Genomic DNA, 17379 nt, shown 5'->3' with positions numbered 1-17379 from the left:
GTGTTGCCCAGCACAACCTCCCGAGTACAGCCCAGAGCCACAAAGTCTGTGTTTTGTTTGCGTTTGGACCGGTAAGAGCTGAGCTCCCTAATCTGTCTCTCTCCAGCAGCCGCGTTTTATCACGATCCTTTTAGATACGGAGGATTTTGCTCCGCAAGCTGCTTTGTGAGCAGCAGGATCTGCAAAGCGCCAGCTCGTTTATTCGGCTTGAATACCACTAAGCTCTCCCTGGTTTTTATGATGCCTTGAGGAGCCAACTAACTCTGTGTTCCTTTCTTTCAGCTCTTCCACGTGGCATATGTCCTCATCAAATTTGCCAATTCCCCGCGTCCTGACCTCTGGGTGCTGGAGCGATCTACCGACTTTGGCCTTACCTACGAGCCCTGGCAGTACTTTGCCTGTAAGTATTCCAGTGTTACAAGAGAGCTGCAGCTTAGTGCCAGGCAGCGAGGCCACAGTGAAGACGGCTCTTTGTGCAAGTCCTGGGCTGGTTTGGAGTTGTTTCTGTGTCATTGCTGTGACGTGGTACGTGTCCTCTGTTTCTTCTGCCCAACAATGCTGCAGGAGCTGAAGCTCAGATCAGAGCTGGGTGACATTGTGGTGCTCCTCAGAGCAGGAGAACTTGCATGCTCTCTGGGACTACCTGTATTTTTTGAAGTATTATCATTGGTGCCCACACGAATCTCTGTGGATGCCAAAGTTGGCACCAGCATCAATGGTTGGGCATCGCTGATCTAGGTCTGGAACAAGAGATCTCTTATTGTCTCCTCCCTGCCCTCCTCTCTCGGTCTGTCTGCCCTGGACCGTATGCGGACTGGCACATTTCAGCTCCTCTAGAAGCAAACCAGCAGCTCGCTTCCAAGTGGCTGCTGTAACAGAAAAGTCCGGAGGTAGAAAACAGTCTCCTTGCACTTACCAGTATTGGAGATCGGATACAGCCTGTGTGGGGACTGTCCTGCTGCTGTGCAAGGTGGGATCAGAAACAGCTGGAAAGGGTGACTGCAGAGAGCCAGGCTGTGCATTTGACTTCCCCATTCTCTGATGAAAGCCTGATCCCTTCAGAAACAGCTGGTTCTACAACACTCTTCTCCCAAAGGCTCTATGGGGTAGCCAGATGCTGAGAAACCTGTTAACCACCAGCCTCTCCCAGAAGCAGCAGCAGTAACTGGGAGAAGATGTGAGTTAAGATCTACAGCCAGAACTTAAAACCTGGCAAGGAAGGACCTGGGAGCACTTAGAGGCCTCAACCCTGGTCTGCCTCTAAAGGCTCGTATTTCTGGCTCCCCCGTCAGCCTGTGCTTTACCTTTTGTGCAAGAAGGAGCTGCAGATATTTTACCCACTCTGTTGCCTTAGTGTGGTAGCTCCTCTCCAGTGTGGATGTTTTCCCCTCTGCTCTGTGCTGGTGGGGAATTACTGCTGTCAAAGTGCCTGCTTTGCCTTTTTTTTATATCTTCTCTGAGAATTTCCCTTCCAGCTCTGTAGCGTCTTATGGGGCCCATTGCGGTCACTTTATTGCCCCGTCTGGGGCTGAGCGGGAAGCTCTTGCCCCAATTGCTTGTTCCTGCCTGTAGTGCCAACACTGCAACGCGTGGAGTCCTCTTCCCACCCGCAACATCAGCCCTGTTACCACCCCCCCTTCAGAAGTGACATGTAGTGACACAGCCCAGTGGAAAATTCCCATGGAAATAAAGAGGTGGCTGCTCCAAAACCTGCCAGATTTGCTAGCACAAGAAGTCCTTTGCGGAGGTTTATTTTTGGCATGGGGAATTCTGTAGGTGGTCTAATAAAAACACTGGTCAGTTCAGTAAGAGGGTTAAAAGCAGACAGCAGAAATGTAAGCGTTCTCCAGGGACGCCAGCAAGCCTTGCCCTGGGTGACACCGTCCCTGTGCTGCCCCTGGAGCCCCGCTCGTTGTGGGAGGTGTCCGGTTCCCCAGGCTGCCCCGAGCCCTCCAGCCAGGCTGCCGGAATGCTTTTGGGCTTAGCTCTGCAGGAGGAGGGAAGAAATGACTGTCGTGGAAAGCATCTCTCAGTGCGGCTGATGGGCTCTCTGGGGGAGAAGGGGCTGGAGGGACCGTGGCAATGCGAATCCTCCCTGCACCGCGGTGGGGAGGCACCGCGCTTTCCTCGGCCACCAAAGGAGAAGCGGGAGCGCTGGGGAGAGATTTATGCTGGTGTTTATCCACACGAAGGGTTCCCCACACAGCGTTACAAATGGGGACAGGACATGAAAGATGCCCGGTCCCAGCTGTCCGTCCATCCCCGTGGAGCCTTGCCTGCCCCAGCTCAGCATCTGCGCAGGATTAGCCCGTTTCATCTCGCTTTGCTGGGCAGTGCCACTGCGGAGGGGAAGGCAGCCATAGTCAGAGCGAGCTCCGTCCTTTTCCGCACTGAGGGTAGGCTGCCCCAGTCTGTAGTTTAAGGCTGATGGGTTACTCTGTTTTAGCTTACAGAGTGCCTGGCTCCTTCTATAGATTCGCAATAACTAGAGGAGATTTTTGATTTTCCCGAGTAGCTGCTCTTGCTGAGCATCCTCTCTCCATGCCCATCCATGGCAGTGCTCTGGAAATCAATCATCTCAAGGCAGTGGTGACAGGCTCCTTGCCTGGGGCTTGAGAATAAATTGCCTTTAAAAAAGCACCTGGTGAAGCAAAGCTTGGCAGCCAGAGACCTGATGTTAAATGTTTCCACACCATCTTCCTGTGGATGCAACTGAGCTCCTGCTGTTGCCAGAACAGTGTTTCATGGAGCGAGGCCACGTTGCTGGAGATGAGGCGTGGGTGGGTGCAAGCCAGAGGTGAAGGCAGGGGAGGCAGAAGCTCTCTGTGCTCCCCCCTTCCTCTTCCTCCTGCCTGGCTTAGTCTACCAGCGCAGCACGTGGAGTGAGGAGCATGCCTCCTGGAGGCACATTGCAACAGATTTTGGAGTATTATTCCCATAAATTAGGCTAACGTTTCCCCACCAGCAACCTGCATGAGCTGAGCAGCGCTGGCAGGAGCAGCAGGTTGTGTTGGCTGCATTTTCCTCCCTCTTCTCCCCGTGGAAACGCCCTCAGGAGCGTTGCAGCGATGTGTCCTTCGGCACACACTGCTGAGAGCTCCTGGCGTGGGTGAAACGGGAGTGGGAAGGAGCAGCAGCCGGGGGGAAGCAAGGGGAAACAGCCAAGGGGAAACAGCCCCAGAGAGTGGCCCCGTGAAGGCTTTTGCATGGGTGGAGGTGGGTGCTCCCCACCCTGCACAATCAGGTCCTGAACTGCCCCAGCACGTTCACTGGGGTTTGGTTGGCTCTACTGGCACAGGGATGTCAGACGTCCTGGGGATGAGGGTGCTGGACTTGCAGGAGCAGCTGCGCAGGGAACCAGGACGTTCTTACAGCTGCAAGGAGGCTCTTGGTGTGCAGCGTCCCCAAAGCAGGTTGCAGGGCCAGCAGTGTGCCTGCCTGGCCATGCTTGTCCCCTGGCTTTAGCCAGCCTTGCATTGCCACTTAGTGGCAGGAGCCCTCGATTGCTGTCCCCAAGGGGTGGTTCTGGGCCGCTTCGCCATTTCTATTTTGTAGCGTTTGGTTAAGAGCAGTTGCAGAGTTCAGAGTAAGGTGGGAGGAGGCGATGTCCTGCAGGCAGTCGCTCTGCTTCTCCCAAACACCACGAAGCGCCCTCCCCACCCCTGTGTGTCCACCTGCCTGATGGGAGATGGCGCAGCGGTGGCCATGGCTTGTGGTTGCTCTCGTCGTGCGGTTCTGTGCTGGCTCACTCTTCAGGAGCTACACAAGACGTTGAGGCTTCTACATCAGGAGCAGAGCTCCAGTGGCAAATAGCCCTTCCTCAGTTCAGCAGAAGCAGGGTAGCAAATACAGCGCCAGTAAGACAACAAATTCAGGGTTTGGGCTCAAGCTGGTTAAACCGTAAGCTTTAATGGCAAAATTAAGGGGTGGGTTTCCCCGCAGGTGGTCACAGTGGCTGTTCTTACTTTCCTCATTTACTGGAAGGAAGTGTTTGGGGGATTTTCTGACTGTGCGTGTTACTGTCATAGTGACTCCCTCCCTTAGTGGAGTGTGTGTATATTAGCAAGGACAGAGTTTATGATACAAAGCAATCTGTATATAGTGAATGCTTAATAAAGAGTATAGACCCTTCTCTCCTGTTGGTCAGTGTGGGAAAATCAATACAGGGCTCTGAATTATTCCCTTTCTCTTACTACTCTCATCTCTGGTTGTTGAACAGCTTCCAAGAGGGACTGCATTGAGAAGTTTGGACTGCAAACTGTGGATCGTATCACCAAGGATGACCATGCCATCTGCACTACTGAATACTCCCGGATCGTGCCTTTAGAAAATGGGGAGGTGAGCAGTTGCACATTTTCGTCCCCTGGAGTTTCCAGGGTTTCTCGTGACTGTAGGTACTCTTATTAATTAGTTCCCGCTTGACTTTTGGGTGCCACCTGAATTTCTCCGTTAAAACAAATGAGACTGACAGGGAACTGATTCAGTCGTCTTGCGGGGAGGTAAAGATTGAGTTTGGCTGTGGGAGAGATTAATTTCTTCCCACTTGAGAGGATTACGCAGATTTGTTTTCCCTCCTTGCATTCACAGATTGTTGTCTCTCTGGTAAATGGGCGCCCAGGAGCCATGAACTTCTCCTACTCTCCTCTCCTGCGGAATTTCACGAAAGCCACCAACATCAGACTGCGCTTCCTGCAGACAAACACTCTGCTCGGGCACCTGATGGGCAAAGCCTTGAGGGACCCTACAGTGACAAGGAGGGTAAGACAGGCCTTGATACCTCTTGCTAAGGTGGAAGTGTTTGAGGGCTGTGCGTGCCACCTCTGGGGAGGAGACATCCCTGGATGTTGCCCGTGGGGATTTCCTCTCTCTGTACTTACACTCCCCAAGAGGAAGGCGTCTGCAGCGGATGCCACTGCTGCCGTGGCTGGAGCTGGAGGCTGCTTGGGAAGAGCTGTGCTTAGCACCAACAACGTGAAACTGGGAAACACCTCCTGCGTCACCTGCGGCTTCCTGGCTGTGCTGGGAGACCCAGCTTGTAATTAAAGGGCTCTGTTAGTGGTGGCGGGTCTTACCATAGGCAGATATTGCAGCCTACGAGGTCGAGCTTGTGACTGTAAGGGAAATGTTCCAACACATCATTTTACAAGATAAAGTCCTGATGAATTCCAAGCAGGGATTATGTGTGAAGCTTATTCATAAAGATATTGATGGCCAAACTTTGTTGTTCTCTCCAGTACTACTACAGCATCAAGGATATCAGCATTGGAGGGCGCTGTGTCTGCCATGGCCATGCAGATGTCTGTGATGCCAAAGACCCTAGTGACCCTTACAGGTATGTTTTTCAAAGTCCCAGTTCTGTGTAAAAGCATTTGAACTGTTTTGCTAAGAATGAAAGATGCCGGTGTGGGTTGTGTCCTGTCCTGAGCTTGTAACTGTGCCAGCACTGTTGTTCATGGCTCTGCCCTGAGAATGAACCAGAAACTGGTCCCGCCAAAGTAGCAAAACCCAAATGTTTTGTCAGGCTGTTTTTCAGCCAGATCAGCTCCCTGGTCTGGTTTCCCTGCCCACAACTTTGCCATCCCCATGGGAGCAGAGTGCGGGAATGGGAGGGTAGGTGTGCAAAGCCAATACTGGTGTTGGACATGGAAGTTTCTCATCAAAGCCCGGGGCTGGTTTCTGAACTTGTTGAGAGAAGTCTCTTACGAACTGGGACAGTGCTCTCGTAAATAGATGGTATCCTGAGAAACCAGACTCCATTGTCCTGTTCTGCTCATAAGAACCGGAGATTGGTTATGTACATAGCTAAACTACTCTTTGCAAAATATGAGAGCATACAAAGCAGTTACATTTGGCTCATGGGACACTTCCCATCCGCCTTGGCAACTTGAAATAGAATCATAGAATCATAGAATTGTTGAGGTTGGAAGGGACCTTTAAGATCATCGAGTCCAACCTTTAGCCTACCCTGACAAGAGCCACTTCTAAACCATGTCCCTAAGTGCCCCATCTACCCTTTTTTTAAACACCTCCAGGGATGGTGAATCCACCACCTCCCTGGGCAGCCTATTCCAATGTTTAATAACCCTTTCAGTGAAAAAATGTCTCCTAATATCTAATCTAAACCTCCCCTGACGTAACTTGAACCCGTTTCCCCTCGTCCTATCACTTGTCACCAGGGAGAAGAGGTCAGCCCCCATCTCTCTACAACCTCCTTTCAGGTAGTTGTAGAGGGTGATGAGGTCTCCCCTCAGCCTCCTCTTCTCCAGGCTAAACAACCCCAGCTCCCTCAGTCGTTCTTCATAAGGTTTGTGAAATGCCAAAGAGCTGCTTCAAACCATGAAAGTGTTGCTTCTTAGCCATCTGTTTGCAGCCTGAATGTTGCCTTTATGAAAGGGATGGGTAGATTCAGCTGGACGAGGGAAGTTTATATTTCTTTCTCATCAGGATCATGTAGAGCTTTTGGATCTTCTAAAATAAAATTCCAGTGAGTCCCAGCCAAGGCTAAAAGCTGCTAAGTGTTAAAACAAAGATGTATTGAAAAGCAAGTGTGCGTTAGTGTGCCTAGCTCTCTGACAGAGGGAAGTTCACACATATTTGAATGTACAGGTCCTTGGTTTTGTTCTAGACTTCGGTGTCGCTGGATGCACAGTGCACCCCTGTACCAGGACAAAAGGACTTCATGGTGCAAAGTGATTCTTTAATATAGAAGTGTCCTGACGTTTCTTGGGTATATCGACGGCTCAGGGCTCTCCAGGAAGGGAGGGAAAGTTGAGGGAGGAGAGATGTGTTGGGAACTTTGTTCAATGCCACTTCTGCTGACAACTCTCTGCCTCCCAGAATTCCCCTCCTCCACTCTGATTTGGATGCGTTTGGCATCTTCGCTCTTGGCCCCAGGGTGTGCTCTAATGTTGCAGCACACGTTCGTCAGCAGCTGTTGCATTTCACCCAGAGCAGATCGCGCTTGCCGGGAGGAGAAAACATTTCCTACTTGGGTGCTTCATACAGTCAGCACGTAACATCTGTAAAGTCCTTTGGGATACATCAGGACAAAGATGCTGGTAAATAGAAGAACTTCTCATGACATTGCTGTACCCAATTAGCAAGCCCAGGAGCATGTAGAAGTCAGCAGAAATATGATACTTTCAGTTGAGAAAATGAGTAATCGGTGAAACGCTGCCATTCTCCAAGGCTCCAGCAGCAGCTGTGTCCAGCCTTCCCACCGAAGCGGGCACTGCTGGGCGGTCGTCCCAGCCCTCCTGCCCTGACGGAGCACGGAGCCAGCACGGCGATACCTGCCATAACGCTGCATGACAAGAGGCTTTGTAGAGGCAGGTGGGACTTGGACGCAATGTCCCTTCATGTCATGGGCCCCAGCTGTGAGAAATATATCATTTATTCCGAATGTGTGACCCGTCTGAGCAGGAGCTGCGGTGTGTCCCTCTGCACATGTCCTGCTGCTTCAGATGCTGACGTGTGACAGCAACAGGGCAAGGAAATGCAAATAGAGGGAGACAAGGAATGTGAATTGGCCCAGCCCTATTAAAAATCCCAGTTGTGTCTCAGCCTGTCTGGGAGGTCTCCGCTTCTCATTTTAACTTCTCTCTTCTACACATGCCTGTGTTTCTTGAGCCTGTTGCCCAGAAAGGCGGGATGAGCACTTTGATAGAGTTGAGGTGAGCAAGAAATCTTGGCAAAGACTTTAGGACGTGACGGAGCATGTTCGTGAGCTGACTTCCTGGCCATAAATGATGATGTTTATCCAGCTTTGGAAAGCTTCTTTGAAGTGCCAAGTTACGGAGGCTGCACATCCAGCTGTGTGAAGTTGGCAGCACGTCTGGTCCCCGTGTGAGCATGTATGTGCAGCGGCTACAGCGTGTGGGCAGATGGAGCCTCCTCAAGGGTCCTTTGCACTTTTCACAACTGTCTGTCTTTGCCTCAAGAGCAAATGGCCTGAATTAAGCAGAGGGGAAGGAAAGTTCTCCTGGTTAAAGGTGAACACCAGCAGGATCAGGCACAAACCTTTCTGCTGGCAAACCCTGTGAGCAGTGAGATAAGCATCAGCGGGGGCCTGGCACGTTGCAGACGGAGAGCTCAGACAGGAATCGTGTGTTAACACGCGGCTGCTGTTGATGTGAGCTCAGGAGAACCCTGCAAGAGCTTGGCATCTGTCTGACAAGAGCAACTGTTTCCGTGGGTTCACTGCCCCATCACGGATGCCACAAGCAAGAGAGGAGCCAACCAGAGCGTCCAGCTGCTGCTTCTGTGCCTGATGCTGAAGACAACCAGCAAGACAACCGCAGCCTGGCTGCTCAGAAGTGGATCAACAGGAGATCAAGGATGCTTTCCTGCTGGATCCTGTTCACTAGCTTGCTCTTTCCCATTCTGTAAGGGAAAGCACCATATGTGCTGGTAGATTTGTGCTGACCGTGAGTCCCTTTTGCAGGTGGTTTCCCCTCGGTACAGTCAGAAGCAGTTAGAGGAAGGGGCTTTTTTTTTTTCTTGGTTGTGCTACTCGGATGTCCTGGCTAAATCCAGATGCTGTAGTGCTTGTGTACCGCTCTCGGCTCCGACACAGCTGCTCCCTGGAAACTGTTATTGAGCGTCAGTTCCAGTGGGAAGACTGTGGTTTTATTTTTTTACAGCAGGAGGACCAGGAAATATGTGCTATGGGAACACAGCCGCTCCCTCTTCTTCCTTGTATATATTCAATCAATGAAACATGTAAATATTGTAGCTTATGCACATTTGTCCATAATTCATTAGCAGCATGGACTCGGCACAAGGTACGGTAAAGCTGCTGTGATAGATGAGCTCTCGGAGAGGTCATTGCTAAGTCTGGACAGCAGAGACTAAATAAATAGCTCCTTCTCCATCTGAAATGTGCATCTTTGCTCATTGAGTGCCACCTTTTTGCATTCTGGGAACGGAACCAGTGCGATTCAAACACTTCGAACATTAAAGAGCCGGGGTGTGTGGCTGGAGTCACGTCCTCCAGCCAGGGAGATTAACACTGCTCAGTGGGTTTCGAAGTTCCCTGATTCAGTGACCATCTTTCTCCACACATGTGCATATGGATGTTAATCTTGATCTCCAGCTGCTGCCATGGAAAAAACCCATAAAGTTGTGTTTCCTTGGAAGTGCTGAGTGGTAGTCAGCCAGGTGAGAGGTCTGCGGGTGACGTGGCCGAGGTTTGCCCCTCACTGAGTCTCCCCCTTGGCTCTGCAAAACATGGGGAGAACAGAGTTCCCGGTGAATGTTTCAGGGCTCATTTCTGTCACTTAGGCTCCAGCCAACCTCTCCGGGGCTCGGTTTCGTGCCTGGACTCTGCCCGCTGCAGCCCAGCCTGGGAACGCGGGTAGGGATGAGGCATCACAAGTGCTCAAAGAGCTGACGGCAGCCAAGCGTTTCAGGGTACCTGCAAGGGGAGGAGCACCTGCTGAGTGCAGATCCTGCCCGCGTTCTTCCAAACTTTCAGATCATCCCGTATTTCAGTAAAATGAGTTCACTTGTCCCATGCTGCTGCCTCTGTCTGGCTGTTCGCTATACATACGCTTGCAGGTCCCACATCTTAAAAATACATGTAGGTGAAAACCATGACACTCAGCTCACTGCCCGCATGCAAGCGCGTGTCTGCACTCCTGCGTTTCACCAAGAATGACTACTCCATTTGTTTCTAATGTTTTAAAAAATTACATTTATTTTTAAACACTGCTTTTGAATGGAAACGCATTGGAGGAGGGAGAGATGGGAGTGGCAGACCGACCCTGAGGGGAAATGAGTAATTGCACAGATAAAAGCTGGAACATGCTGTATTATCCATAAGTCTAATACAACAGAAAGCGTTTGTGTTGGATGGGAATCGCCTTCTGCTAAGTGGAAGTTTTGGAGATGATGTCACTGATGTTAATGAATCACCGTTGCGGTTGAGCAGGGACGAGATCCGTCAGTCGACTGTCGAGATTTCTTGCCTGGCGCCTCCGGAGCCGCCTGTTTACCCAGCACAGCCCTGCCTGTGCCAGCGGAGAAAAGCAGGAGGTGCATTTCACGGGGAGCGTGGGGCCAGCGTCTGCTAAGAGACTTCATTCAAATTTCATGGCGTTCCTCTCTGTGGCACAGGTATACCTGGAGGAACGGATGGGACCTGGGTGGCCCCATCCCTCTCCAGCTCTGGACTATTATTTGTTCCTTTCACGCTGCCCCTGCACAGCGGTGGGGACGTCGTGTCCCTGCACCACACTACTCCCTCTTAAGTCCTTTGCTTCAGCTCAGGTTTCTACCACCTCCGACCACTTCACGTTTTACTGTCTGCAGAGCTGACTAGGCAGTGGCACACTGATTTTGCTCCAATCCTTGTCTCCCCGTGAAGAAAAGGGGAGTGATGGTGGAGGAGAAGGAAGGAGGAAACTGGCACTGGAAGAGCAAAGTCTGGTGTTTGGCTCAGAAAAAAAAAAATCAGCAATTCAAAAGTTAAAAAAAAAATGCCTTAGAATTCTCTTTTGCAGAATATTTGGGTTAAAAAACGTCACTCTGACTAGTGATAGTTATGCACAGCAGGGTTATGTGGTGGGTCCCCATCCCACACATCCCTGTCATCGCCGCTGGTTTGGCTGTACCTCCTTCCTCTCCCTTGCAGGCTGCAGTGTGACTGCCAGCACAACACCTGCGGCGGGTCCTGCGATCGCTGCTGCCCCGGCTTCAACCAGTTCCCGTGGAAGCCCGCCACTGCCGACAGCGCAAACGAATGCCAGCGTAAGTTGAAGTTGGGTTTTCCCTTCCTTTTCCAGCTGTTTTGCAAAGCCCAGCTAGACCGTGCTTCGCCAGCCCCTTGATGGCGCAGTGCAGAGAAGCCGTTCACTGGAATGGGGGGGTTTATGGTGTGTGGCACTGGGTGAAGTGGAGATCAGTGGCACTGTGAGAGGACAGTTTGCACAGCGGTGAATCGGGTTCAGTCGAGGCTCGCACAGGGAGGCCCACTAGGTCGGTACGGGACTTTGATTCCGCTTACGTTCCAGTTCCTCCTCTGTGTCCAAGGGTTCACGCAGGCAAGACTCATTGCTCAATTCTGTCTCCAAGATGAATTGCGTTTGGATGTGTTTACATACAGGACATCTTTATTTGTCTAGCGAAACCTTTAGTAAATGCCGACAGTGGAATTTATGCTGCACTGGGAATGCAGAGCACGGAGCACAGCTACATCACACCATCTCTTATAAACACAGGGCAGCAAAGGACAGTTGGATCTTAGTCCTGTGGGTTTGTAAAGAGCACCCTCGCCGGGTGCTGAACTTTACAGCTCACCTCCAGCCCGGATGGGATAAGAGCGGCAAGAATGTTGCCCTCTAAACCAGACTACCTGAGGCCCTAAAGTTGGGTAATTTCTTTTTCTCGTCTATACATGCCTGCACATATTTTACTTCTGATTTTGTGCCTGCTGCGTTTCTCCAGTTGCAGACTAGACTAGACTTTGCGAAAGAGTTGCTGCTGCTGCGCGTTTGAACTGGAAGACTTCTGGGAGCTTGGGTGATCGTGTAATCCCCCAGATGCATTCAAGCATCTTTCCTCGTTGAAAAGTAACCCATCCAGTGTCAAACCCACGAGGAAGAGTTCATATCTTGAGATCCAGCTGGTGACTGAAGGACCTCCATGGGCCGGTGGCTTAGCTAACCTCTTTTTGTGTTTTCAGCTTGCAATTGCAATGGCCATGCCTACGACTGCTACTACGACCCAGAGGTGGATCGCCACAAAGCCAGCAAAAGTCGTGAAGACAAGTTTGAAGGGGGAGGTGTTTGCATTGACTGTCAGGTAGGCCTGAAGAGCTCCTGCGGAAAAGATTTTTGTGTTTGTTTCCGCTGTCAGCCTGGAGTTCAGCCCTGCTGGCAGCTCCGCCAACCCCTCACGCACCCTCCGTTATCTTAATTAGGTTTCTTGCTGGAAAGTTAGTCTCTTTGCAGCAGTTTAAAGGGGTGTGCACCAGTAATGAACACAGCACTTGGGTTCCTGTCTGTCCCCTGGGTAGTACCATTACCTTTCCGATGCTTTAGGGTGAGCTCTGCTGAGGCACTGAGCACTGGGAGGGACAGGTTGGTGCTGAACACATTGGGAAGTCCCTGCCTAGTTTGCAGGGCTCGGGTGCCGCCATCTGGATCTCTTCTGATCACCAAAATGCCAATCTCAGTCTCTGAAGTTCCCAATTAAAGTGGGAAAGTAGCTCTTCCAAGGTGACCATGAGCTGGTTTCATGCAGTAGCATGAAACTTTCATCTGTGCTTTCTTGCTGGGAGGAAACAGATTGCTCTGGTCCTAACACAAAGTGCTCAGGACATTTTCCCATCTGAAGTAAGTGCAATGGGCTTGAGGTTGGATATGAACCTGAAGGTCAGACTGGCCTTACGGGAGAATACACAGCTTGCAGGAAATGCTTTGTTTTCAAATCGGTGTATGTGGAATTTTGAGCAGATTTAGGTCTTCTGTGTGTGGACACTTCTGAATTGCTCCCTCTGGCCCCTGAAGCTGTTAATAAATCTGGCCGATGAACATGAATCCTGCGGGCAGAGGAACTGATGCCCCTGTAACCCACTGTCTTTCAGCATCACACCACTGGCATTAACTGTGAGAGGTGCATCCCAGGATACTACCGGTCCCCTGACCACCCGATCGACTCTCCATACATTTGCTATCGTGAGTGTGATTTCCTCTGCAGGCTGTAGATGCCTGCTCGGACTTGATGGTGCTGGGGAGGGTGGTCTGAAGGACTGGGCTGAGAGATTTTTCTGATGTAGGGAGCCCAGCGCTGTAAGGGATGTGGCCATGTGGGTGGTTCCTGCTGCAGCTGGCATTGCCCGTGGAAATGTGTGTGTGCCTGCAGACAGTATGTGTGTCTGCAGAATCTGTGAAATCAGAAATGGTGGCTCGTTCTATGGCTGGAATGAACCAAAAAAGCATTGTTGATGTAAAAAGGCCTGCTGTTGCCTGCAGGGCAGTCCAGTCTTAGCTGTCATCTCTGTGCCCTTTCAGCTGGCACTTGCAGGCCATTGTTCTCCACACGCCAAGACAGGGATTTCTAAGCAGCAGTGGGCTATATCTGTAATGCCGGGGAGCCCAGCTCGGTCTGGTCACTGTGACACATCGGCTGTTCTGGACCGTGTCCTCGCTGCAGTGTGCCACTGCCACCTCTCCAGGGAAACTGGGATCTCCTGGAGAAGCAAACTGGGGCTGTGCTGCTTTACTTGGGTCCCTGCAGTGGGACAAGCGCAGTGGCAGCGGTTCGTCTAAGCCAGACCCCTTTTGAAGAGGCAAAATTGCACTTTTTAGTTTTGGAGAGAATTTACAGCAGATGGCGGGGTGTCTTATAGAGGCTCTGTATCTCTGTGGTACTCGTGGCTGGCCAAGCGACTGTCGGTTAGTGACAACCACCGCCGGCTTGTCCCTCTCTGCAGGCTGTAACTGTGAGTCTGACTTCACCGATGGCACCTGCGAGGACCTCACTGGCCGCTGTTACTGCAAGCCCAATTACACCGGGGAGCACTGTGATGCCTGTGCCGAGGGATACCTCAACTTCCCCCACTGCTACCGTAAGTGGGGGCTGCAGGGCCGTGGGGTGGCCGGGTCTGGGACCGCACAGACCCAGCGTGGGCAGGATGGGCCAACAGCTCCAGTTGGGGCAGCTCTCCAGGTGCCTTCTCCCCATGCCACATGGCACTCCTGTCCCAGGAAGGGTTCCTGCAGGTGGGGACAAGCCTGCTTTTGGCTTCGGAGGAAGCTGGACCAGAGCTGAGCTGGGCTGGACCTGGCTCCCTGGAGTCCATTTGGCTGGTGTCTCATCTCTCACTTTCTGTGAAAGACATCTTTCCAGAGTGCAGGTTTAAAAATTGTTGTAATGGATCTTTGTTTAGTGGGATTCTGCACTTCGTTCCACGTTTAACGTTTTCATTCGGCCTGTTCAGCTTTGGGACTGCCAACCCATTGATATCCCGACAGGATTTCTTTGAGCGTGTGTGATGACCTGTGCAATGTCTCTTTCTCTGCGTAGCTGTTCCAGCTTTTGCTCACAACGATACTGGAGAACAGGTGCTCCCTGCGGGACAGATAATAAGTAAGCAGTGCAATTTTCCTTGCTGCTTTGGCAATCACCATGCTTTATTGCTGTTATATCTCACCACCCAATGCAAGGTCACGTCTTCAGCTTACTAGGCACGTACCTTGTAAGAGACAGCCCTAACACAGAGTGGGTCTGAGAGAGGAGGCAGCTGAGGGGTGGGGGAAAGGAAGTTTTATGATCCCCTTTTATAGACAGGAAAACTCTAGCCCAGAGTGGCCGTGCGATTGTGTGTTTTGACTGGTGTCCAGGCCATGTGGGGACATTCCTTCTGGCCTCCCTGTAAGAAACCCCCCATCTGTCTTCGGGGTAGATACAAGCCTGTCCTTCTGCCACACCTGCATGCCCTGCGTGTTCCATCTGCTGGGCAGCACAGCGGGTCCCCTGCCCTGCTGCGGGCGCCTGGGGAGCGCGCACAGCCAGCCACTTGCTCTTTGTGGCTTTCCCTGTTTTCAAAGCTCACTCGTGCCTTCATCCCTGCTCCCCTCCGCCTCCCTCCTCTCTGATGCTTGTTCCTCTGGGTTCATCTCCTCCCTTCTGCTTTTTTTTGGTCTCTTTTCCCACCGAATCCTCCCCTGTCTCATGCTCCCCAGTGTGCTCCAGATAACCTTTTCCTTCCTTCTGTATCTTCCAAAAAGGTTTTTTTTTTCCTGAGCTGGAATTTCTCACTTCCCTTCTCGTTTCCCCACCTCCCCCTCCCTCTGGTTCTTGGATGATTTTTGCCCTTCCCTCTCCCAGCCCAGCACCCCACGCTATTGCTGTGGGTGAAGGCAGGGCTGGCCGAGGGTCTCAGCACTGCTCACTCACAGCACCCACCTGCCCTGGCAGCACGAAGGTCTTGGGTGCAGCTGATCATGGAGTGACCAGAGAGAAAGCCCAAACCCCGCTCTGGTTATTCCCACACAGCTCTTGGGCGATGCTGCACCGAATCAGCTCTGTCTGGGCTTGTGCAGGCAGCATTTGCCTGCTCTGTGCACGGCCCTGCTGCCCACCTTGCACGGCAGCACGGTGCTGAGGTCTCCCAGCCGCCCTGTGACCCCACGAGCCAGGCGTGCTGGTCGCCCGAGCAGGGTTTGGTTAAAACATTTGCATGTGTTTCTACGAAGGTTAATTAGGAGGCAAATGCTTGTGCTGTTGCCTCTCATGGCAACTCCGTCCCTGTCCTTATGGGACCTCTGCCCAGCAGCATAGATCAACTGACAGCCATGTCTGGTGGTGTTTGTTGTGTGTCCCTGCTCCAGACTGCGATTGCTACGCCGGTGGCACAGAAGGCAACGCCTGTCGCAAAGACCCGCGGGTGGGGATGTGCGTCTGCAAACCCAACTTCCAGGGAACACACTGTGACCAGTGCGCCCCAGGCCACTATGGCCCCAGCTGCCAGCGTGAGTGACTCGGGGTTAGCGGCCCCAAGCTCGCCCTGATCGCCTCCCTGCTGGGGAGGAGCGTGCCTCTCCCTGTCTTCCACTCGTGCTGGGGAGGAAGAATTCTCCAGCCCCACTTTTAAGTGACAAATTCCCATGACTTTTGCTGGTATTTTCCACCCAGCCCTGACCCTCCAGCATCCTCCCGGCTTCTGGGGGGGCTCTTGAGAAATTCCCCATGGATGTGAGCTATGGGCCAGGCATGTTTGCTGTCAGCTGTGTCCCATGTGATTTCTCCAGTGACTGCATTTCTAGCCCAGAGGAACAGATGCTCCAGTTCCTTTCCTAGGAATGGGCAAGACGAAGAAGCTGTTTATTTACTGGTGCCCTTGTTGCTTTCCAGCCTGCCAGTGCTCCGGCCCCGGTCAATATGATGGCACCTGTGACAGCGAGACAGGGCAATGTCTGTGTCGAACGGGATTTGAAGGGCACTTGTGTAACCAGTGCGCTCCCGGCTACTTCAACTACCCTCTGTGCCAGCGTGCGTATCTGTCCTCCCTGGGCCTGGCTGGGTCCGCACAAAGCCAGAGTCTTCTGGCAGGGTTTTGAAGGAGGACTGGGAAGGGGTTTGTGGGTGTTTTAGAGGGTACATGCAATGAGCAGAGATCGACAGTTTGAATGCTTAGAGCATCACATAAATGCCTATCTGAGAACCTCAGGAAAAAAACCATATTGCCATGAGCCTTGCCCCATGCTCCCCGTACAAAGCAAACGCTTTCTCTCTGTTGCAGTGTGCGGCTGCAGCGTGGTCGGGACGCTGCCGGGAGGCTGCGACTCCGCTGGGAGGTGTTTCTGCAGACCCGAGTTTGCTGGGCCGCGGTGCGAGCAGTGCAGTCCTGGGCACCACTCCTACCCCCACTGCTACGGTAAGGGCCTGAACGTCCAGTTCCTGCTGGCCTGTCACCTTCTGAAAAACATGCCTATTTTTGCAAGACTTTGGTGTCTCTCAAAATCAAAACCCATGTGGTTTGCACTGTGAATTTGGCAGACTTGTTCTGGAGATCATGGATCATGCCAAAGCCTGGAAGACAAAGCAGTTTTTATCGGTCACACTTCCTCATGACAACCCTGCTGTGACCTGCTGTCTCAGCCTGCGGCTTTTTTTGTCTGTCTTTTTAGTGCATTAACCTACTAAACTGCTGAGAAACATTGAATGGGCTGTAAAAAACCCTCAGTGTCATTTTCCTGGTAGGGCCATGACTCTAGCTGAAAATATTGCCTGTCTTTCCAGGGGATTAAGAAATTAATTTAGTTCTGAGGGAAATGGCTAATTCCTATGGGGCTGAATGACAGTTCAGACCAGCAGAAGTTGGCCACGGAACATGCGTTTCATCAGACTATTGAGAGTCCTGCTCTTACAGCTTGCTCCTGCGACTCCCGGGGTGCGGTGGACAACAACTGCAGCCCAGCTGGCCAGTGCCGATGCCACGTGAATTTTGCGGGACACACCTGCAACCAGTGTGCCCTGGGCTTCTATGGGTACCCCAGCTGCACACGTGAGTAACCACCGTCGGGCCTCAGGGGAGGGAAGGGAATAGTTGCTGCTGCTGGCTTTGTAATGGCTTTCCTTTTCCTAGCCCGTCTCCCAGGGTTGTATATGAATGTAGTTGGCTCTTGCAGCAAGAATCAGTTTTCCTGTGCACAGTTCACCTGGCTATCTCATCTGACAGGCACGCACTGTAACGAGTATAAACATTTTGAAGAAATGCTTCCCCAAAGGCCGTGTGGTTTGTCTCCCCCAGTTCATTCACTGTCGCTAACAGCAGGAGCTTGGGTCTGCCTGCTTGGTTTGGAAAAAAACCCCAGTCTGCACATATGGCCGCTTAATCTAGACCAGGACGCAACCTATTAAGAAACAGACCTA

The 17379-nt window shown here is 52.0% G+C and overlaps 1 protein-coding gene across 3 annotated transcripts in view; it reads left to right on the top strand.

The window, feature by feature from the left end:
• Positions 1 to 17379, top strand: part of LAMA5 (laminin subunit alpha 5) — a 93743-nt gene that overhangs the window by 40327 nt on the left and 36037 nt on the right. For all 3 annotated transcript variants that reach the window (XM_074604897.1, XM_074604896.1, XM_074604895.1), the window contains exons 3-15: positions 283 to 400; positions 4220 to 4338; positions 4588 to 4758; positions 5235 to 5332; positions 10634 to 10749; positions 11684 to 11802; positions 12587 to 12677; positions 13436 to 13570; positions 14029 to 14091; positions 15336 to 15476; positions 15859 to 15996; positions 16247 to 16381; positions 16877 to 17011. In XM_074604897.1, the coding sequence (XP_074460998.1) occupies positions 283 to 400; positions 4220 to 4338; positions 4588 to 4758; positions 5235 to 5332; positions 10634 to 10749; positions 11684 to 11802; positions 12587 to 12677; positions 13436 to 13570; positions 14029 to 14091; positions 15336 to 15476; positions 15859 to 15996; positions 16247 to 16381; positions 16877 to 17011 (1579 nt within the window). The remainder of the gene's footprint in view (positions 1 to 282; positions 401 to 4219; positions 4339 to 4587; positions 4759 to 5234; positions 5333 to 10633; positions 10750 to 11683; positions 11803 to 12586; positions 12678 to 13435; positions 13571 to 14028; positions 14092 to 15335; positions 15477 to 15858; positions 15997 to 16246; positions 16382 to 16876; positions 17012 to 17379) is intronic.

The sequence above is a fragment of the Larus michahellis genome, chromosome 12 (genome assembly GCF_964199755.1).
Source record: "Larus michahellis chromosome 12, bLarMic1.1, whole genome shotgun sequence".
Classification (NCBI taxonomy): domain Eukaryota; kingdom Metazoa; phylum Chordata; class Aves; order Charadriiformes; family Laridae; genus Larus; species Larus michahellis.
The sequence above is the reverse complement of the archived record's forward strand: the minus strand, read 5'-3'. Positions and strand labels throughout refer to the sequence as shown.